The sequence below is a fragment of the Triplophysa dalaica genome, chromosome 16, assembly GCF_015846415.1.
Source record: "Triplophysa dalaica isolate WHDGS20190420 chromosome 16, ASM1584641v1, whole genome shotgun sequence".
In the NCBI taxonomy this organism is placed as follows: Eukaryota; Metazoa; Chordata; class Actinopteri; order Cypriniformes; family Nemacheilidae; genus Triplophysa; species Triplophysa dalaica.
In genome coordinates, this window is record NC_079557.1 from 20628260 (window position 1) to 20652101 (window position 23842).

Consider the following 23842-nt stretch of genomic DNA (forward strand, 5'->3'; position numbering starts at 1 on the left):
AAGGTATGTATCAAGTAATTCATATTTTAAATTGAGTCATGTCATTTAGTTGCAATTTGTGTTAAATAAATAAAAGACATTTGTTTGTGTTTTAACTCAAGTGTAAATGTAACCTGCAGTAAATACAGGTACATTTTTGGCATTTCACAACTTCAAATAAGACTAGGTTGTTTTTTACAACACACTGGAATGATTGTGATAGGTTCAATCGTGTGTACACATCTCTGTCCTCTCGTGTGATAGGACAGACTCAAGCTATTTTTTGCTCTGCTCTTGGGACAGCTAAGAGCTCTTTTATTGGCAAACTCCGCTGTCACTTTAAGTCACTAGCAACGGAAGAACTACATTTGAGTCTGTCCTGAAGAAAATGTAACACAGAGACGGTAAATATTTTGTGTTTTTAAATGATGAATCTAAATGTAAGTGTTTTATGAAGAGGCTGTATGGACACCACAGCTGGAAATGTGCTCAGTGACAAGGTGGGTACCTATTTATTCTTGAAAAACTATGTGTTTGTTTATTAACAGTGATGTCTTTCATTTTGATTGATGTTCATAACAATTTTTTTAATCTACAACTGAATTATCTCAAGGTATTATGAGGATGTGATAAAATTTGGGAAAAGCGCAACCAAACACTCATTATTTAGGCATAAAAAAATATAAAAGTAAAATAAGCATAAGTCAGTGTGAATGTTGTTTACTCTCATTGTTTTCAATGTACTAAACCGATTTCATACATTTGTTTAGATTAAAGTTTTAGGATAACATTTATTTGAAGCTTTTCAAAACCTTAGCAAAAAAAAAAATATTCCATGTATTAATATAAACTCTCTATATATTAGATTCTAAATGTTGTTTTGAGGTATGAGTTATAAGAATAGGTTGATCTTCATTAACTCGCTGAAAATGTCATGAAGTGTAAGAAAAATGCTTTTCATCATAACAGTGTTGGCTGTTTGCAGTTAATGGTGTTTAAATGTGATGCACAGACATAGAGCAGGCATCTGGGAACAATGGGAGACTGGAGTTTGCTTGGGAAACTCTTGGAGAGCGCTCAGGAACACTCAACTGTAGTGGGAAAAGTGTGGCTGACGGTTCTCTTTATCTTCCGCATACTCGTGCTGGGCACAGCGGCGGAGAAAGTCTGGGGCGATGAGCAGTCGGGCTTCATCTGCGACACCAAACAACCCGGCTGCCAAAACGTCTGCTACGACAAAACCTTCCCCATCTCTCACATCCGCTTCTGGGTGTTACAGATCATCTTTGTGTCTACCCCGACTCTCATTTACCTGGGTCACGTCTTGCATCTGGTCCGTGTGGGGGAGAAACAAAAGTGGGAAGAAAAGAAGCTCATCCAGCAGTTTGGCAAACAACCCCTTACTGACCAATCAAAAGAAAAGAAGTTCCCCGTGTGCGATGGACAAGGCCACGTTCACTTACAGGGAGATATTCTGTGCACGTATGTCTTTAACATCATCTTCAAAACCTTATTCGAGGTTGGTTTTATCGGAGCGCAATATTATTTGTACGGTTTTGGCCTGAAACCTCTTTATAAGTGCGCACAGCCACCTTGCCCCAACACGGTGAACTGCTATATCTCCAGGCCAACTGAGAAGACCATCTTTATTATCTTCATGCTAGCAGTGGCTTGTGTGTCTCTCGCTCTTAATCTGCTGGAAATCTATCACCTGGGCTTCACAAAGTGCCGTCAGGGCTTGAGGTACAGAAAGATGGTGACGTCTCCTGTGTCAAACTCCAAAGCACCCGGTGAAATTTCACTTATTCCCAACAACCTGCACGGGCATCAGGTGCCTCCCCAGCCCCATGCTGCTTTAAAAAACTCACATTTCATTCCATATATCAGTAAAACAGCTTACAAACAGAACAAGGATAACTACGCAGTGGAGAAGAATGTTCAGCCGGAACAGCCAAATCACCACCATCGGCCAAACCCAACGGCAAAAAGCAGCAACAACACCAGAAAAGATGATCTTAATATCTGATCCTGGCCAAACAAACAAACAAACAAACAAATAAAATCTTTTTCTGTTTTAATTGTAAATGTTTTGGTGGGTCATTTCATTTGAATATGAAACCATGACGTGGAAATTGTTTTGCACTATTAGAAGGTTTCTAAATGTTTTTGACCTAAGGGGGCTCTTTAGGTGACACAGTTTTCGAATCAAAATGGAAAACTTTGGCTGTTTATTTACATAACAACATTTAAGGGGGACTGAAACATGTCTAAAAGTACAAGTTTTGGAAAATGTGAATGTGTGAAAATGGTGATCTCATGCGCACACAAGACATATCTTTACAAAGTGACATCGCCAACTATTGGCCTGACATACATAACGCAGCATAATGCAGTTTTCTAGTCATCTTAGCAGATCTATGTGAATAGAGATTGTTTCAACAACAATGTTGGCTTTGAGCAAAACGATTCAGAAATGTGTTTTCTCTTAATTCTAGTGTAAACGAGGAGCTTTGTTCTTTTTAATTTTTAGTTGGGTTCTGTACAATGCTTCTGAATGGAACGTGATACATATAAAAACAAATCTGAAATAGATAAACGTAGAGAAATGCAAAGAAATGCTTATTTAAACATAAAAAATAATGATGGAAAGCATTCAAATGTCGGGTAAATATCTCTAGCATGTTAAATTCGCTTTTTCACATGTAGCCTACGTATTTAATATTTTGTGTTATCATACACAATGGCCAGGGTAGCAGACGGCCTGTGTAAACAGTTAAATTTAGACATCATCTCCAGTTAAGCTGCATATCAGCCTTCACCTATGTTGAGTAGCACTTCAAGGATGTCCTCTTCAGCGTTATATTTAGATCAGAGATGACAGGAGCCAAAGAGCTCCAACTATTAATCTGTTCTACGTTTATTGTTGTCCTTTCAGACTGAATTGTTGGTGTCTAAATGCAATAAACTGTATATAAAATAATTTGCTTCATATTTCTCTTGAAAATCTATTTTGAAACTGCATATAGTCAACTGACAACTGTGTTACAACAACACATCTGTTAAATCTGTTTCCCAACTAACCTTCTATTACTCATTTATTTAGGCAAAATGACCACGTATTGCAGCGTTTAGGTTTCTGAGGACACTGCATTATAATGTGGTAGTCTGAAAAATACAGTCTTTAGTCGGATTTTACCTGGAGAAGCTGTGGCTGACAAATAAACTTAAAAAATAGCTTTTCAAATTTGAGAATCATTGATAAGCCATAAGACACCTGTAAGTGTCCCGGAACAAGCCAGGCCCTCAGCACAGACCTCTACTCTGGATTTACCAGAGCTGTGTCCGAGATAGACCAATACAGTGCACTATTTTAGAGGACGTCCACTTTAACTGGTGTCAGAATTCAAAGTGGAAATTGATTGTACTCATTGAATCCTATGATGCATCTTAAAAACGAGTGTACAACCGATATACACTCACAGCTGCTAGCCATCTATCACAGTGGTTCCCAAACCTGTTCCCGGGGACCCTCTGCTCTGCTTATTTTGCACGTCTCCCTTAACTTGCAAGTTTACATAAAGGGATTCTTTACCACCAAATCTAAATGTCCCCATGTTTTACTCACCCTCAAGACATCCTAACTGAATATGGTTTTATTCTTGAAGAATAATGCAGTCAGAGCCATAATCCCATGTATCACTTAACTTCCAAGTGGTAGAATGAAAGTGAATGGGTGTTGACTTTTTGAAGCTCCAATGCAGAAATAATAGCATGTATCCATTCATTTAACAAATCATAAGTACATTTGTCTCTTCTTTCGGACTGTAAACGGACCATCTTCTCTACCAATGAGTACAGTATGTGCATGAAGAATATTACACGTATATAAAGCACAGTCTCACAACATATTTACTTGGACGTTTAAGCTGTTAAAGATGGACAGAACTTTTTCAACAACTGTCTGCACTATTTGCATTTAACGTTAAATGAGAAGACGAGAAAGATCAATAGCAAAAAACGTTTATGACTCTCTTAGTAAGTAAAGAGAAATAGAGCAACTTAGTACCTGATCTGTGGAGATGTGTCTGTCATTTACACTTACAGAATTCACAGTATTCTTACATATTTTTAATACATTTTACTGATTAATATTCTGTCCATTTATATTTCCCAAGTATTTTTGTGTACACTGCTGAATAACTTAAAAATAGTTAATAGTAATTTGACCTGTGCTTTATTTTGAAAAGCTAGTTAATTTAAAAAAACTGAGATTATAAATGATATTATTAATTATACACTGGAATTGCAGGACAAGATCGTCATATTTTTTTAGTATGAAAACAATAAACAATTAATTAATGTAAAAAATGACATCTTAGAAAATTGGATTGCCTTAAAAATTTGTAAATTTTTGGTAGCAAATAAAAATGTGTAGTAAAACAGGGTATTGAGCAGGAATCGAAAACAGCAGCTAGGAAGGAATTCTTGGAAACGATTCTTTCAATTCCTAAACCAGGGATTGGAATTGGAATAGCCTCTAGAATCTAAGAGGCCTAGTATAAGATAAAGGAGACATGCAAAATCTGGTATCCAAATTTACTTACTCGTTTTATTTCGCTTCTTCTATTGGACTATATTAGTTAACTAATGTAGGATTAGTGAATGAGGGTATGGGGGCTATATTTTGGAGATAGCTCAGCTCACTCTCCCCAGACTTTTAATGACCCACACCTGACACTTATCACGCTGGCCTCTTTAAATGCAGACTCACGCCATGTACTCACTGTCAGGTCTTGTTGCTGTTAGCACAAGTTCATGACTCTCGTTTTGAAGTTGTAACCTGTTTGCCTGTTGGAATATACGTATCTGTAGATTAACTAACCTGTTAGCCATTGGCTTGTTGGAATACACCTATGGATCTGTTATTCTGTTACTATTGTGTAATATCTGAGTGATTTGAGCACAAACAAGACATATTTTATATACATTGGGCACTTGTCTTCACCACAGTTATTATATACCTAAGAAATGCTTATTTAGATATATTTTACATGTACTGGGCACTAGTCTTCAGCACACCACAGTTATCATTTCAGTGAGAAATAACTACACAGTATCAAAAAGACTTGTTCCGCCCCCAATCATACCTGAGGAACAAATTTGGGCATGTTCTGCCCCATTGCTATGACTACAATCTACAAACAGGTCATGATATCCTTGTGCTGAGCAGGTGCTGAGTGAGGATTATATAAAAATTCACAAAGATGTCTTTTCATTCATTCATTTATACCTAAAAAGTATTCAGAAGCATTCATAGGAACATTAGGAATGTAAGTTGACATGTGTATCAGTGGAAATATCTGAAAACACATTTTACTTAAAATAATTGCATTCGAATTAGTTTGTGATGATGATTTAATGATTTGATGTTATAATCGGTATATCTATTCAATGATTATTGACATAAATGCCTTTTATGTCATTTTAAGCATGTTTAGAGCACATTTTGAGCACCTATAACAATGTAAAATCCAGAGGCCTGAAAGTTTGTGACATGTTGTTCTCTCATAACCTTGGGTTTATTGGGAATGATCCAGCAGTTTTGATGACTTCATAAGTATTTCAATTTTGGCCACTGAATTTAAATTTGTTTTGAAAATAAGACAATAACGAGCGAACGTTAGATACGTACCTTGTTGCCAACGAAATAAACGTGGCAGATCAAAAGTATGACGAAAATAAGAGATAACGTGAATTTACCTGATTGGTTTTTGAGGAGTACTCCTCTTAGAAGTTTTGCTATAACAGTAGGCTGGTAGGCACTGGCATTTCAGATGCTCTGGGGAACATCTCACTTTGTTTGATTCGAACAAATGAAGTTAATCTGTTTGACACCTGGACCTTCTTTGTCAGAGATTTTTTGAACAGCAAAATCAACTTTTTCCACATCATTACCCGTTTGCTTGTTGCATTATACTTATCTGTGGAACATGTTAACCTATCACCTGACGCTGCTTGGATTATACTTACTTATCTGTAGGGATGAAACCATTAATAATTAATTTTCTTTCAATTTCCAATATACAATTTTTGTCCAAAAATTCTTGAAAGCATTATTGCATTCAACCTCCGTGATCATCTTTCTTTTAGTAGGCCATTTGAGCAGTTTCGTCTGTATCGTAGTGTTTAGATTGCAGATTCAGGTCTTTTATCAATACTTATTCTATAAGATTTAAGTGCAGCATTCAACACCATTTCACACTTCGTACTGGTAAATAGACTGGAATCCAGTGGAATCACAGGTACAACTCTCTGTTGGTCATGTTCCTGTTTTTACAGACTGCACACAATTTGTACGACTTAAGTAGTTAAAATCAAGTCCTACATCTGTTATCATTTGTGTCCCACAGGGCTCAGTCCAGGGACCTCTTTGGTTTCTTATTTATCTCTCTATTAACAGTATCTCCTCTAAATTTTTAGGGAGTAAGGGGTCCTATTCCACTGTTACGTTGATGACACCCTGTCAGAAATTGCAAGGAAGACAATGCAGGGAGAACCCAATTGCAGGCAGGACTCAGGAATGACGGGGTTAACAGATAATTTATTATACAAAACACAAAGAGGCAAAACAAAACCCACGAGGGGGAAAACAATACAGGGTAATATATATAAATAAAGACAAGGACACTGACTTACTAAACTAAGAACACATACACTTTATACAAAACTAAACTAACACTTACTAGAACTCAGGGTAACAGGAAACAGGAACAAGGTAACAAGGAAAACTGGTGACTTCAACAAGGAACAGCATACAAGACAGCAACATCTCATACAGCAAACAATGAACGTGCACAGGACAATGAAACATGAGGACTCTTAATGGGGAACAAACATAGGATAATTAATAGGGACCAGGTGACACATATCAAACACTAAGGGAAGGCTAACGAGACTGAAAGGGCGGGGACACAGATGAGCCTCGGGGAGAGTATTGAAAGCCACAAGGTCAAAACGTCTCTCCCCACATGAAACAGAGGATCCTGTATGATTCCACCTCTAGACCAAGAAATACCTGACAAGGTGAGGTGGAATCATAACACACCCAACTCCATCTGTCCTCAAACCTACTACCGTTTTTCCTCCATTTCTCTTGTTCAGTGCTTAGATGAAGTAAAAATCTGGTTATCATGTAACTTTCTTAACTTAATAGTAACAAAACCGAAATACTTCGTTGGTTAAAAAAAACTCTGGCCAAGTCAAGTTGTTCTTCCATGTCAACCGACATTTCTCTAGCTTCTATTTTTATATTTAGTTTGGGTGTCATCTTGGACAGCACTTTATCAATTGAAGCTCATATCAATATTTGTACTCATACTGTGTTCTTTCATAAACAAAATATGAATCGTCTTCAGTCTGTTCTCTCAACAAAGAGTACTGCCATACTTGTACACGCTTTAGTGACATCAAAAATCGATCATTGTAATTCCTTCCTTTATGGACTCTCTTCTAAATCTCTGCACAAACTTCAGCTCGTACAGAATGCGGCTGAACAAGTTATATCTTGAACTCCCATAGACCTCCTTTGAGATGACTTTGCGATTAGGTGACGGCATTAGCTGGAGTTAAACAAGGGGAAAGCTGGTAGAGGCCAATACAAATCAGCACAGAGTTGGGTACAAAAGGAGCTAAAATATCATCTTGCTGTGTTTTACAGTGCCAGTATCGACAGAGTGAAGAATGGATAATGTTCTGCACACAGAGATGGATTCACTGTATCATCTTGAAACCCTTCTCAATTACTGGCACAATAGGGGCTGCCCATTCGCTGAATCGTACAGGTGAGATGATTCACTGTTTTTGCAGATTATCAATTTTGGCCTAAACTTTCGGTCCGATGGCATACGGTACCACTCGTGCTTGAAACTTTCGTTGAGTTCCTGGTCTAAGATTTAAATTAGCTGTATATCTGGTAAATGTTCCTAGATCCTTATTGAATACCTTTGCATACCTGTTTAGAAGACCATCCAGTGTCCCTTCGTTAGTCAGGTGTACTGCTCTTACAGTTTTGATCTTGTGCCATTCAAGACGAATTCTACAAAGGCATTATGGTCCAAACAGAGGACCTGCCTTTTCTTTTACAACATACAAGGGAAAGCGTACACTTTGTTTATTAAGCTTGACACGTACCTTGATGACACCTTCTGGAGGAATTACTTCCCCTGTTTACGTCTTGAGAATAACGTGGATGTGACATAATTGAATATGATTCAGTTTCTCTCTGTACAGTTCACCTGAGATGATGGAGACCGCCGGACCCATATCTACCTCCATCTTGATTGCTTCCATTAACATTGCTTTATCCACATCTTTTTGATATGTAAGAGCCGTTTCAGTCAACAACTTCCTCTTTATTGACTCGCTACTCAGACCACACACCAATCTGTCTCGCAGTGCATCATTTAGATTATCACCAGTCACAGTGTTGCACCAATTTCTTTAGCAATGCCACGTTTGGTGCAACGTTTTCTCCCTCCGCTTGATTCCGTTTGTGAAATTTCAATCTCTCCACAATCACAATAGGCCCGGGGGTAAAGTGTGTGTGAAATATCTCCACAACTTCGTCATACTTCATAGTACCAGGCTTATTTGGTGCAATGAGACTATACAAAACTCCATATGTCGATGCTCCCATTACACTGAGAAAAACTGACACCCTTTTTCCTTTGCTAACGTCATTAGCATTTAAAAAGTGTTCAAAACATTCTACATACGTTGTACATTGCTCTTTTGCCTCATCAAAGTCTTCGACGTGATCGATGATCGTAGCCATTTTCCACTTAACTGACCGCTTGATCTCAATCAATCGTCAATTTATTTTATGTTCGTATCAATATGTGGTCTAACATATTATCTTTGTTGCTCTTTGGGACACACTCAAGAAGCCGGATACATCGCTGCATTCATTTTGCTGCAGAGTAGATTTACTCGACACACAACAGTAATAACATACAGCCCCTAATTTCCCTCTAGTGGCCAACTGGTTGCAATTTGACTGCATTTGGATCCGCTGCCTCGCCTACCTTCATTGTTACACATGTACTATTATTATTACTGCGATGCGTTCCTTTTAGAACAATAGTTATTGTAATATAATATAATATATTCAGAACAATTTTTATTCACTGTGAAAAGTCTTCGATGAGGACTATCACTAATAGAAGAAAACCATCACAACACAGTGGCTATATTAACAAAAAAAAGTCGTCAGCGACTTCAGATTCTGATTATCAGCATAACAGTGATGAATTTATGAACTACTTCGCTAGTAAAATGCAAGATATTAGAGAAAAAATCATAACAATGCAACCAGAAGTGAAACCCGCTGAACAAACTAACTACAGCACCCCTAAGGAGAAATTGCAATTATTTTCTACCGTAGATCACGATGAACTCTCTAAAATCATTAGATCATCCAAATCAACAACATGCATGCTAGACCCTATACCTACAAAACTACTGAAAGAAATGCTCCCAGGAATTATAGATCCTCTTCTCAGTATTATTAACTCATCTTTGACATTAGGACATATGCCTAAAGCATTTAAAGTGGCTGTTATAAGGCCCCTTGTCAAAAAACCCTAACTCGACCCTAGAGAACTAGGGAATTACAGGCCTATATTGAATTTACCTTTGATATCTAAATTTTTGGAAAAAGTAGTTTCAACTCAATTATGCTCCTTCCTCCAAAGGAATGACATTAATGAAGAATTCCAGTCTGGATTTCGAGCATGTCACAGTACAGAGACTGCTTTGATCAGAGTTTCAAATGATCTGCTTTTTGCTTCTGACCGTGGCTATATTTCGTTATTGGTGCTGCTAGACCTCAGTGCTGCATTTGACACCATTGACCACAGCATACTTCTACATAGACTCGAAAATTACGTTGGCTTTAACGGAATAGCATTGAAATATTTTAAGTCTTATTTATTTGACCGTTTTCAATTTGTAGCAATAAACAATGAGGTGTCCCGCAAATCCCACGTCCAGTATGGTGTACCACAGGGCTCAGTCTTAGGGCCTCTGCTCTTCGCATTATAAATGCTACCTCTAGGAGATATAATAAAGCGACACGGAATTAGCTTTCACTGTTATGCTGATGATACTCAACTTTATATTTCCTCGAAGCCTCATGAAACACAGTTCCATCGAATAACGGAATGCATAGTCGATTTAAAAAACTGTATGAGTAACAATTTTTCACTACTGAACTCGGACAAAACAAAAGTGTTACTTACTGGACCGAAAACTGCCATACGTAACAACCAAGAATAATGCTTAACTATTGACGGATGCTCCATAAAATCCTCGTCGTCAGCTAAGAATCTTGCCGTAGTATTCGATAGTACTCTGTCATTTGAAAGCCATGTCGCCAACACCTGTAAAATTGCATTTTTCCATCTTAAGAATATATTTAAACTACGTCATATGCTGTCACTGTCAGATGCAGAGAAATTAATTCATGCATTCATGACATCAAGACTAGATTACTGTAATGCACTTTTAGGTGGTTGCCCTGCAGGCCTATTACAAAATGTCCAACTGGTTTAAAACGCGGCAGCTCGAATTCTTTCACGTACAAAAAAGTATGAGCATATAACCCCGGTACTGTCAACCTTGCACTGGTTACCTATAAAGCATCGCATTAACTTTAAGATCTCCCTTATTACCTATAAAGCCCTACATGGTCTAGCACCACAGTATTTGAGTGAACATCTATTGTATTACAGTCCTCCACGTACATTGCGCTCTCAGGCGTCCAGTCAGTTGGTAATTCCTAGAATTTCAAAATCAAGTGCAGGTGGTTGATCCTTTTCTTATCTAGCGCCTAAACTTTGGAATATTCTTCCCTGCACTGTCCGGGAGGCAGACACACGCTGTCAGTTTAAGTCTAGACTTAAGACGCATCTTTTCAATCTTGCATACACTATACTCCCATAATATTCATCCTCAGAGGATTTAGGCTGCATTATTTAGATCAACTGGAACCAGGAACACATCCAACAACAAATTATGTACTTGTTGCATCAAAGAGTGCAGAACAGAACAGTACTCTACTATCAGCCAGCCTTGTCTTTTTGTTCCAAGGTTACCGCAGGATGCAGTTCATGCCCAGACCTGATGGCAGAGCTGAGAATGGGAAGCGATGACCTAACAGGAGCTGAGATGATAGAGCTGGATAAAGGACACGATTTCACTAGAAAATTTCAAATGCTATTAGATTGTTAATGATAATCTTAAAACTATAATTTACCTTATTAGTAAAACATTTATTTAGCCTTGTTGTGCAAGCACTGTTGAGCACTGTTTTTTTCTCGATTGGAGTTTTGGGTTCCTCGCCACCGTTTGCATACTGTTTTGCACTATTTGCCTATCCGGGGGGGCTGCTTTAGAAGTATAAATAAAAAAAATATTGTTGGCATATAAATTTGTTGTACCTTCATTTTAAATATACTATATATAAAAGCACAGACAATGCATATGTACTGTATATTGTCAGGATTAGGGTTTGATTTTCCTTTCTTTCTGTTTTGGTTGGCTGTTCCTGTACAGCTGTTGCCACTCACTCTCTCTGGCCCTTGAGCACCTGTTCCTTGTTCCCAATTATCATTCTCCCCTTCATATTCTCCTGTTATTTTCTTTTCCGTTGCCAGTGTATTTGCTCTTGTAGTTTTAACCACTTGCTATCTCTTGTCTTGCCTAGCCCAGTTTTATACTTGCCCTTTGTTCCCTGTCCCAGTGGTGGTAGACATCTGGCCACTTCGTTCTCTGAACTGTCTTTTCTTATTCGATATTGGTCGGTCGGACTACGAGCCTTCTTTACTCCAACCGATGACGTTTGCACCTCGGCTGAGCTCCGGCTTCCTTGACTCTGACTCTTGCCTCGCCCCACCTCTCGTGGCAGCAGTGTTCCTTATTTTAATATCATCCTTTGTGTTTTATAGACTCTTGCCTTTCTCTGCCACACCCCACGGCTCTACGAAGCAGTAAACCTCAGTTTTGTTGTATCCCTTGTGTTTAATAAACTCTGCTAATCTATCTGCTTTTGGGTCTCGCTTCACTTTGTGACATAGATATGTGACTGCAGTCACATGTCAATGAGCATTATGTGTCTTGATTGATGCCATAGATTGCATCATAGGCCTCTGAGGCCTCAGGTTATTTTCTGAAAATAAATTATAATATTTGCAGGTAACATTAATTTTAATAGCTGTAACAGCATTAAGCAAAAAGGAATTTAATCAATAAGGAAGCTGAGTGATTGCATTTCTTAGATGTGTGTGACCTAATATGCACCTAGTATCACCAGCACTGAAGCAAAATGACTTGAATGGGACTGTGTTTGCAGACACCATTCCCTGACCCAAACCTGTTACACTGCAGCTCTAGCCACAGGATCATGAAATTATCTTCGGGCAACTGATAGGAAGGAAGGAACCTGACAGGGCCTTTTTGTTGCATGTGCTACATTTCATTATCAAAAAAGGGAGGAGACCTGTGATAGAGGTGTAGACCGATGATGATCTCCAAACCTCTATTCTTAGACTTAGCTTCATGAGATCTAACTTTTGGATTACAATTTCCTTATTATTCTAGATGGCGGTGCACACAGACGCAGCGGCTCGAAGTTCTCCCTATTTGTGCTTTATCTTATGTTTATCGTGTGTTGTACGTTCGTCTACTTACACTACTGAAGCATACAGTCGTCTGGACTTATTGGACATCGGCTTTCAACAGAAGATGACCATCTCCAGCGACTTTCATCGCACTCACAACATTCCGGACGAGATAGCGAGACCAGCGGGATCCCCGTAGATTGTTATCGGGTCTGGCAGGCGATGCAGACGGCAATGCGAGAGGAAACAAAAGCGAGGCTGCAGGGCAGTGCTATTGGCTAGGCTAAGGAAACAGCCATTCAGGCCTCTGCTGCTGAGCCTCTACCTTACAAACACCAGATCCATGGTAAGCAAAACAGATGATTTGGAAATAAAGCTGGCTGGAAATTGTTGTGTTCACGATTGGTGTGTGTTTATTATCACAGAGACATAGCTATGCACACAAATCCCTGATGCCACGGTGCAGCTTGCGGGCCGTACAGTACACAGATGGCACAGGAACAGTGACTCCGAGAAAAACAGAGGAGTGGGTCTCTGCGTCTACGTGCATGAAGGATGGTGTAACAACAGCACTTTTCTGAACAGACACTTTCTCCTGACCTGGATTTCATGTCGGTGAGATGCAGACCCTTTTTTCCACCTAAAGAGCTAGCTGTTGTTGTCATCACTGTGGTCTACATACCACCGGACGCAAATGTGAACACGGCTCTCTCTCTGTGCTAAATACCATCAATATTCATCAGCGTGCCCATCCAAATGGCGTTCATATTATTGCAGGGGATTTTAATAAGGCAAATCTCAAGACTGTATTACCACAATTCTATCAATATGTAAAATGCCCTACAAGAGGGGAAAACACTCTGGATCATGTGTATTCCAACATCAAGCATGCGTACAGAGCCATACCCCACCCCCAACTGGATCGGTCAGACCACCTCACCCTACTCCAGCATACACCCGCCTCAGTCGACAAATAATGCCCGTCAAAAAAATGACCATCACCACTTGGTCTGTGGACGCCCTCCCCCAACTGCAGGATTGCTTTAAACACACAGTGGGAAGCCCTATACCATGAAGACCTGGCAACTTTCACAGACGTAGTACTGTCTTACATCAAGTACTGTATTGGGAATGGCACTGTGTAAAACTGCATCCGGGTGTTCCCGAATCAGAAACCCTGGATGACAAGCAAGCCCGCATGCTCCTCCGGGCCTGTGACACAGCCTTAAGGTCAGGTGACAGAGCATTGTACAGCGTCGCTCGTGCAGACCTGAGAAGAGGCATCAGGACTGACAAAGAGGAGTACAAGAGGAGGTTAGAGAAACATCTCAACAACCCCAGGCAGGTGTGGTAGGGCATACAGACCATCACCAACTACAGAGGTCGTGCTGTGACAACCGGAGACTCGGATGCAGGGCTGGCAGAGGAGCTGAATAGCTTCTTTGCCCACTTTGAGTGTCAAACATAGCACCCAACAACATCATTTCAATGACCACCACAACTCTCACTAGCCCCCAGTAACCCCCCTACTCATTCTTGAGCCACAGGATGTGAGGCGTGTGCTCTGTGGAGTGAACCCTAGGAAGGCAACAGGTCCAGATGGAGTACCTGGTAAGGTGCTCAAGGCATGTGCCAATCACCTATCACTGGTCTTCACTGATATTTTCAATTTATCTCTGGAACAAGCCATCATCCCACCCTGCTTGAAATCTGCCAAAATCATCCCAATCCCTAAAAAGTCACCCGCAACAAGTCCCAATGACTTCCGCCCCATTTCACTCACCCCAGTCATCACCAAGTGCTTTGAGAAACTGGTTCTGAGACACATCAAAGCCTGTCTCCCCTCCACCCTGGACCCGTAACAGTTTGCATACCAGTCTAACAGATCAACCGAAGACGCCATAGCCATCAATCTTCACTCAGCCCTGAGTCACCTGGAGCAAAAGGGGAGCTATGTCAGGATGCTCTTCATTGACTTCAGCTCAGCCTTCAATACAATAATACCGGACATTCTGGTCTCTAAGCTAGCTATCCTGGGGATCCCAACACTCACCTGTTCTTGGATAAAAGATTTCTTGGTCAACCGACCCCAGTAGGTGAAACTGGGTCCTCATCCTAGACTTCAGGTGGAACAGAGCCCCCCTGCCCCCCTGCCCCCCTGTTCATCAACGGTGAATGTGTAGAGCGAGAAATCCCAGCAGCGTCTATACTTCCTGAGGGTTCTCAGGAAGGAGCAACTAAACACTCAGCTGCTGGTTACCTTTAATGTTCTACCATCGAGAGCCTGCTGTCCTACGGTGTGATATTGTGGCACTCCGGCTGCACGCAGGAAGAGACTGCAGAGGGTGACAAACACTGCACAAAATATCATTGGCTGACCTCTGTCCTCCTTGACTGTGATCTTTAACTCCCATTGTCTTAGTAAGGCCAGAAACATCTTGAAGGACATCACCCACCCCGGCTTCCATCTCCTTAACTTGATGCCTCCTGGCACAACAAAATCATATTTTGCTCTTCTCTGTATCACTTTTCTGACCAGACTCAGCCTTTGTAAATGCCTTTCAGATGATGTGGACTTCAATTTAAGAAATCTTATTGGAATGGACAGTCCTTCAGACATTCTTCTCAGTATCCTATGCAGTGTACAACTAATGGGTATAAAACCCTTCATTTTGTGGGAGGAAAACACCATCTTATTGCAATTAACCCCTAAAAAAGAGAATGTATCTAAGAAAGAACTAAATGTTGATTTATCAGTTATACAACTTCAGGTTACAACTGCTTTAAAATATAACAAATATCTGTGAAAGTTATCCGTCTGTACATCGTTTGAAGTGTTCCTGACATTTTAAAAAGGTTCAGAATTTGTCATTGTCATACTCAAATTATCAACAACATGTGCGTTCGAAGAACCAAATTATCCAGATCATGATTAGCAGGATTAGGTCATCTCGGATGTTTCATTTGATCTTGGATGTAGTAAAGCGACGCATGAAGAAAAAAATAATATGTCTTTTAATAACATATGCCATTATAAAGCAGTAAACCAAATTGCTGTTCGTTACATTTGAATGTTGTTTCTTACCATTAAAATTAAAAGTAAACTGCTTTTCCACATGGAAGACCTGCATCCAGTAAAAATGAGCTAATAGAATATTTCAAAATTAAGTTTCATGTTCATGGCCGTGTAATAAGAGGGATAATGTACAAGCAGTCGGCTGTAATCGTGAAATAAATCCCTTTAGTGTAATACAACACTGATCACACTGTCATGGTTTATTTTTTGCAATAAGAATCAGCTACTTGTACATTATCCATTACATAACAGATAAGTTTATAGCATATAAGGTATAAGAAATGACTGTGTGTATATGATGGATATAATTAACAGAATAATTCAATGGACTACGGAAATATTATCACAGGTAATGAAATTACATTTTTTAATCAAATTTGCATTTAGCATCATTAAAACAGTTGTTTGGCAAATGGTTCCTTTAGTAAATAAATATGTTTAACCAGAAATATGTCCAAATACGTTTTTTCATTATAGAAAATTCAAAAGTGGTAAAAATTATTATAAATGTGTGCATTTAATATATACTGAATTGTCATGTTGAAGACATGGTTTGACAATACACAAATATTCAGAATTTTCAACACAGTTTCAAAAGACATCAAAAAAGTGAGATTAAACTCACCATTTACATACAACACAGTACTTATTGTAAAACCATTTTCAATTATTTATTTCATACATTTATTTAGTAAAAAAGTTCAAAAGTCTGTGTAATATAGGGAAGCTAGACCAACTAGACTACAGTGTTTATCTTAATATATTCATCTTATATACTATAACACTATATCTTAAAGCTATAACAACCATGTGAGCTTTTCTACATTAATGTTTTATTAGCTGATTGCATATCTGATACCTTTTCAAAAAAAGAGTGTAGTTAAAATCTGCAGCAAACAATTGATATAAATCACTTAGATTGAAAAACACTTCTATATCCGTTTTCAATTTGATCCGACTTTGACATGTTTTGGCCATTTAATATATTTAAGCATAATTTTTTTAAGTTGAATAATTATATTTAGAAATACTGGCTGAAGGTAGTTGATTGTTTACTTGATTGAAATCCTGATACTCAATCCTGATGCATAATAACTGAATCTTCAAATGCTGGGTTCTGATAAATGTGTTGTGTCTGAACATCCACATCATAGTGCACATGGTCTGTTGCTGGCATAAAGAAAAATCATTAAGCACATTGCATACTATTAATAATGCTTATCAGTCACTCACCATTTACACATAAACTATACTGCATTTACAATTTAATCCCTTATTTTCCCGTACTTTAAGTCTGGTTTTGGACAACATATATAAAACATTCCGCAAATTAGACTTGAAAATCGGGTTGGTATCTGTGAATAGGGATAATCATTAGCAATCATTTGTCTGTTAATAAAGAAATGTCAGATCAAAGAAATGTACCACAGGGATCAGTGTTAGGTCCTCTCCTTTTTCATTGCATATGCTGCCATTGGGAGACATTATCAGGAAACATTTTTTATTCAGTTTACATTACAACCTGAACAAAACTCCTTTATATTAGACTGGATGGCAAGTCATTTTCTCCTTTTAAATTTCACAGTATAGAGGTATTAATTGGATTAGCTAGGTGCACAAGAACAAGAGAGACGGTAATTAACCTCTGAAACGCCATTGTGGGCATCCTTACTTGCGGTTGTATAACACTGTACTTACAGAGAACTAATGTTAGCAAACCCCATAGACCTTCAAGCACAAAAGCTGATTTAAAACATAGAAATAAAATGGACTTCATTGCAAGCAGTATGAGCAGTGAATACAAGTTTTTTGTTCTTTTGCTGAAAGAAGATGGTGATATTGGGACACTTGTTCTTGGTATAAAACCTCACTATTGTACATTCATGTCTTTACTCTATAATGTTGTTGGAATAAAAATGTTTGTCTGTGCTTGTCAGTATCTATGTGTGAGTCTGCATGTACAGATGTGAAAGTATGGATGCCCACACTCGCTACTTTGAACATCCAGTATGGCGACCAATTATTTTACCAAAAACTTCAACCATAAGATGAAAAAATATAATATGTATAAATTGCTGCCCAATGCCTTGAATTCGATTGAGGTTTTTTACCTATTTGTTTTACAAGGGGTATTTGGATATGTATTTTGTTGTTCATTTAAGCTCATATAAAAGTCATAATACAAATCCTAGTGCTCAACACCAAACCCAATGTTAATCACGTTGGGTTCTGATAACAAAACAGACTTACTGTGCACTGTCTGGATGTTTGAGTGTGACGTGTCATGTTGACTTGCTGATGTGGATGTCATTACATTGCTGTCTTCATCGATCTAAACACATACAACACAAACAATCCAGTGTTTGTAGATGGATCAGGTCAAAATGCAGGTACAATCTGTAAAACTGTACAGACTGTTGGGCTGTACTAAAAACACTATAGTCACATCAAAACATAATTTAGGCATAATGTAGGCAAGATGACCTTTGATTTGAGGATGTTGTATTTACATATCGGGCAGGTTGGGTGCTCCAGGAACCATGGCTCTATGCATTTCTTATGGTACAGATGCCTAAAACAATAATCTTTCATGTTACTGCATTTTGCATTATTTATGTTAACAAGTACAAGTTTTGACCTTATAACAGATAACATTTTATTTAAGGGTGCCCTTGTACGTGTTGTGTATTCACAAACATTCCTTAGATTATGAAATGTCATAAGTTAATATTGTCATACGGCACCTGCAGGGTAAAACTGTGACCTTTTCATCACGTTTGAAAGCATCAGTACATACAACACAGCATATGTCTTCTGAGTCAACTTCCTACAAACACATAGACAACAGGATCTCTCAGTTAAGTTCTTATTGTTTTATATTTGAATTTAATGAAATCAAAATGTCTAAAATTTGTCATTTGTAAATGATTTAGCAACAAACACAATACCGGGTCGCCTCGTCGCAGAGTCCGAACTTGTAATTTTTCTATTGCATTTTTGGCTTCTCGTTTAATCTCCCTCTGTAAAAGTGAACAAAAGAACAGAATTAGCATATAAAAGGGAATTATTTACATTGAAAAATGGCTCCATTTTGAGGAGTTTCAGGTAAAGAAAGAAACGTTCTTTCCCTATGGGTGCATTTCAAACATGATTCATTTTGTGGATGTATTGTTTCTGGTATACGAGTAGGATAACATGTTTATTTAAGAAACCCTGGTTTATTTTCAACCTATGGTTGGATCAAAAAGAGACAAAACCAACCGTTGGGGTGAATTGAACCAGAAAAATATATCCTTTTTATCCCAACCGTGTGTTGAAAATAACCCAGGAAAATATACCCAAAATAAACCAGTTAGGTTATTTGTGTGTTAAGTATTAAGAATTAAACAAGTCATATGAATTTCTTTTTGACTTGAGCCATTTCTTAATTCCGCTTTTTTAATCTTACATCCAGTTCGCAGCCTTGGTTTAAATTCATAAAACTAAATTTAAATGGATTATGGAATTCTGAATGGTACACAACCCTGGTTAAAAAAAAGTCTGGAGTAAATCTGCATAGATTTAATTGACTGAATAACTGTAAAAGTCGATAATCTTACCTGTTGTATGCGAAGTTGATGATTAATGTACAAACGTTTGATGAACAGGAAAGTGAAGTAGCAGACACTGGCGGCTGTAATTCCTGTGAAGGCGAAAAACAGAGCGTATGCCCATAACCACAGGCCATATGCATTGGCCACTACAATCGCCATGTAGACATCTGTGCCATTCTCGGTCAGGCTGGCAATTTTTGTGCCCAAAATGTTGCCAATCATAATGGTAACTGTGTCATCAGCATCTGCAAAATGTAACATTATAATAATTATGACAAATATGCCATTTGAAGATCAGTAGCATAAACAAAGATAATAAAATAGAAGATTTTATAGCAGAAGAGGGCAATTTATTGTTTTCATACTAAATAAAATGAGTCTTCAACATGTTGCAAACAAAGATGATTTTATTGACTGAATTTACACAGCCAATTATTTTTCAATCCTCGAACCAAAATTTGACATTAAAATAAAAAGTTTTGATGGATTTCCAAATTGTGACATTGTTCTTAGTGAAACAGAGTATCAAATGATAAGAAATTGATTTCATCTAGAATTGTACTGTAGTAGGTGTTTTATTCAGAAATGAACATCATTGAGGTTTGTATGTGGACGTCTATACATACAGTCAATTTAGAAATGTCCTTGTATTAGGTTGTCTAGTTATTTTAAGATGGTTCAGATTTTTTGTAGTAAAGTTGAAAGAAAGAGTTGACCCAAAAGTTGACACGATCTGTCTGATGTGACAAACCCAGTAAGAACAATGCATCTGTCACATTGCGTCTCATCCAGTGTGGACAAATTTTAATTTATTTACATTACGCATTTTATTATAGATTGTTTTTTTATCACATTGCACCGCAGCGCTTGCATGCTGTGTATTAAACAGTATTAAACTTTTTAAAACAATAAATAAAGAAAAATCTTAACCTTTCTTTTCTTAAACATTTGTTTATTTTGTGTAATTCTCAAATTTCATAGAATCATAAAGGACATAACTAACTATAAGGGATAATGCACAGGCATTCAGTTGTTATTGCAGAATAAACCTGCTGATCAAGACAAGACCCAATGCAAAGTTGGGGAGCAACTGACTGACTGTTCATGATCTTGCTAATTACATAACTTCTTACTCCATAAGTATGAAATGTATTGATTTAAAATATTTTATTTTATTATTTGTGATGAAGGCAGACCTTCCCAGATGAAAACCCATGACCAATTGGTTTTAAGGCAAGGCACGACGTTCAAACAAGATGATGCAGTTTGGTTTCATCATTTGTAAAATGCAATATAGGTTATTAATTAGACATATTTCAAATTTATGTGTAATATTAAAGGAGTAGTCATCTTCAAAATGAAAATTCTGTCATCATTTACACATAGCCAGTGTTTAAAATTTAAACTAATTGTGACTAGATTTTTTTACACTTTGAAAGGAGTTGTATAGGTCCATACAAACCTCACAGCCACAATGTTTCTAGGTTGTTAGGTGGTTCTTATGGCATTGCTATGAGGTTTTGAAGTGTGCTAAAAAGGGCCCAACCTGAAGTCTATATTCTGGTCCCTAAACTTGGTTCCCTCCTTTAGTGTAGTTCTGTGGGATTTTTTTATGTCAAGTCAAAATATCAATAAAGGTGAACTTTTTTTATCTTAACACTAAGAGTTCTCCTAAACAGCAGTAAAGGTTTTTAGTTAGGTGTTTCCACTATTCACAACGATGCTCAGAGCAACTTTTACCAAGGAACAGAAATAAATGTTAAGCTAAGGAAAAGGTCTCTGTCAGTCATTTCATCATAAAATAAGTCTAATGCTGACATATTTATATTAAGATCTTAAAAGAAATATTGTCATATTCAAATAAAATATTGTAATATATAAGTATTGCCGTATTAAAATCAACACACACGCCGTATTAAAATCAACACTAAGTTACTAATTGAACAAGTTAACATTTAATTCACAAAAAATGATTTTTTCAAAATATTCATCAAACCGTTTGTTTTTCATTTTTTTATTAAGTCACAACAGCTAAACAATACAATAAACCACAGTAACATGGTAACACAATAACCAACATGATTTTTGAATCCTGGAGTTATCTTTTGGAAATAAATTTAAAGTTAATTTAATGTATATTTAAAGATTATGTTTAGCTAATTGAAAGCATTTGCCTGTCTCATAAACAATTAGCAGATGTTAGTCTTTATGGTTAAGCTCATTGCAGGGGCGGACTGGCCACCCGGCATACTGCTAATGTATGGGGCAGGAATGGACATTTTTAGCTGCTCTGACGGACGTATTATAAAAGCGAATGCACGCACGGCCATGCGCAATCCCCCGCCCCGGTCAACATGTACCATTCGCATCCCCCAGTCAACAAGTAACATTCCCACCCCCCGTGGGCCACAAAAATGGCAGTAACAATTTCTCTTACAAGTCCAGCCCTGGCTCATTGTCATGAAAATTGTATTATTGTTCACCTTTCAAGGACTGCTGGTGTCACAGCCATTAATTATCCAAAATTTCCCAATTTCTTAAAACAAATGTCAAACTGAACCAATGAAACATTTGAGGTCGGTTTAAAGTTCATAACTGGCATGTTCCATGAAGTTAATTCAAATGTATTTTTACTGCGGTCTGAGTGAAGAGGCTTTGGACTGCAGTGATTCCACCACATGCCTTTGAAATTTCAATTATATTTTATTATAATAATAAACAGAACAACAGTCTGTTTATTGACAAAGTGTTTACGGCTTGATAATTCATGGTTATTTCCAAACGAACCTCCAGGAGGTGTAATAAAATCTATTAAATATTGTGTAACTGTTACTTGTGGAAATCGTCATCATTATGACTTCCCTACAGATGGTTAACCACTCTTATTACATTATAGTTATGATCTTAATGTAAATACAATAAACATTCTTGCTCACTATGTGTATTCTAGTGTATTCTGAAGGGATGCTAACAAACTGTGTGAATTTAATTTTCTGCACTTCTGTTTGTTATGAAACTCTGATTCATTTCATTATATAGTCGTAAACCACGTGACACATTGTTCACTTGGGTTCTCATACCTACACACGTGATAAGATATAAGATCACTTAGACAACAGAGGGCACGAGATTATGAAAATAACAATTCATAAAACCACGTACATTGCACCGTACAAACAAAACACAGATAGCATAAGAAATTATGAAATTGAAACTCATTTTAGGATTATTGTCCATCTAAATAAAAGGGAGTTGAACAAATACTACCACAGTGTGGTCAATACAAATGTATCATAATAAAGCACTGGAATAATGGGGTGGAAATGGGTTTAATTGTAGAAAATAATGTCACATAGGTAATTCACCCGAGATTATTTTTAATGCCAGGTTTTATTTGATTATATTACTATACAATGAAATCTGTCTTACCCTTAGACCAGTGGACCTTGATACAGTTATTATTTTTAACACCTCTTATTGCCAACACCATCTTGACATAAACAGACACTAACCTAAATCTAAAAACATTTCAACAAAGTAACCGTTTGAAGGATAAATCCTCCATGCCAAAGGCCATTATGATGGTTCCATTACACAAACTCTAGTCTAACTTTTCAAACAAGTTCAGGCACTCTCGTGTAAGTTTAGAGCCGTCATACCTGAATGCTCCATTAGGTTGGTGTCATTGCCTGTCCCATCTATGTTGTAAATAACCACTGCGGAGGCTCCATGTCGCTGGGCGGCCTGGATCTTCCGGGAATAGGTACAATTTCCTTTTTTTATGAGGGCAACCCATTGCTTCTGGGTGGCGCTGAACGTAGTATTGCTCGAGCATGCCAGAGGATCCGAGTTTGGAAGCACCACCAGTCCTGAAGCCGATTCCACGAGCGCGTTCACTCCAAACACACCACATTCACATATACTGCCCACAGTTTTATTAGTCCCTCGGTCAAAGTATCTGACCTCCACGTAAGCGGTCCAGTAGACCAGGGAGGCACTGAAATGTACGCAGCACTGAAAAACGAATAGCATCAGCCAGACGGATGAGCTGTTGTACCTGCCTCTGTTGTCCATGTTTGTTTGTGTCGTGTCAGGTGAATGCTCTGAGTCTCATTACTCTGCAATAAGATGCCTTCTAGGTGGCAATCCGAGAAGGTTTAACGTCAGGTGAGGCGCTCTTATCACAGTGTGAACCTTGGACGCTGGTTTAGATAATATTCGTTTGGAAGGGTTGGGCCTTTTGTTTTCAGAGAACTGCCCATTTCGTTCAAGTTCAAATCAGCAGTCCTTCAAAGAAGTACATAGGCCTACATACATATTATGATGCAAATGAAGAAATGATTGAACATTTCTACAGTAAAACAGACAATTGAAGTCTTTTGTACGTGTTGGTCAGTTTCATTTACATTTGGCAGACATTTTATCTAAAGGGACTTACATTGTATTCTATTTTACATCTGCAATCTCCTGGGATCGAACCCATGACCTTGGCGTTGCTAGTGCCATACTCTTACCAC

At 37.9% G+C, this 23842-nt stretch overlaps 2 protein-coding genes and 1 long non-coding RNA gene across 4 annotated transcripts; 2 read left to right on the top strand and 1 right to left on the bottom strand.

Moving 5' to 3' along the window:
* Positions 1-295: 295 nt before the first annotated feature.
* LOC130438348 (gap junction alpha-3 protein-like) lies at positions 296-2057 on the top strand. Its single transcript, XM_056770229.1, has 2 exons — positions 296-479; positions 992-2057. The coding sequence occupies exon 2, from the start codon at positions 1016-1018 to the stop codon at positions 2003-2005; it is 990 nt and encodes a 329-aa protein (XP_056626207.1). The 5' UTR covers positions 296-479; positions 992-1015; the 3' UTR covers positions 2006-2057.
* LOC130438349 (uncharacterized) lies at positions 317-12078 on the top strand. Its single transcript, XR_008909315.1, has 3 exons — positions 317-383; positions 7697-7820; positions 11128-12078. It is a non-coding gene; the product is annotated as an uncharacterized LOC130438349 (long non-coding RNA).
* A 3992-nt stretch (positions 12079-16070) lies between these two features.
* Positions 16071-23423, bottom strand: LOC130438286 (E3 ubiquitin-protein ligase RNF128). 2 transcript variants are annotated; one of them, XM_056770136.1, is made up of 7 exons: positions 22985-23423; positions 19332-19570; positions 18681-18752; positions 18477-18559; positions 18217-18304; positions 17983-18064; positions 16071-16896 (listed from the first exon to the last, which is right to left on the bottom strand). In XM_056770136.1, exons 1-7 carry the CDS (start codon positions 23397-23399, stop codon positions 16808-16810), a joined length of 1068 nt encoding a protein of 355 aa, XP_056626114.1. In that variant the 5' UTR covers positions 23400-23423; the 3' UTR covers positions 16071-16807. The 2 variants fall into 2 exon arrangements, with proteins under 2 accessions (XP_056626114.1, XP_056626113.1); XM_056770135.1 differs by having other exon boundaries at positions 16071-16902.
* Between the last annotated feature and the right edge of the window lie 419 nt (positions 23424-23842).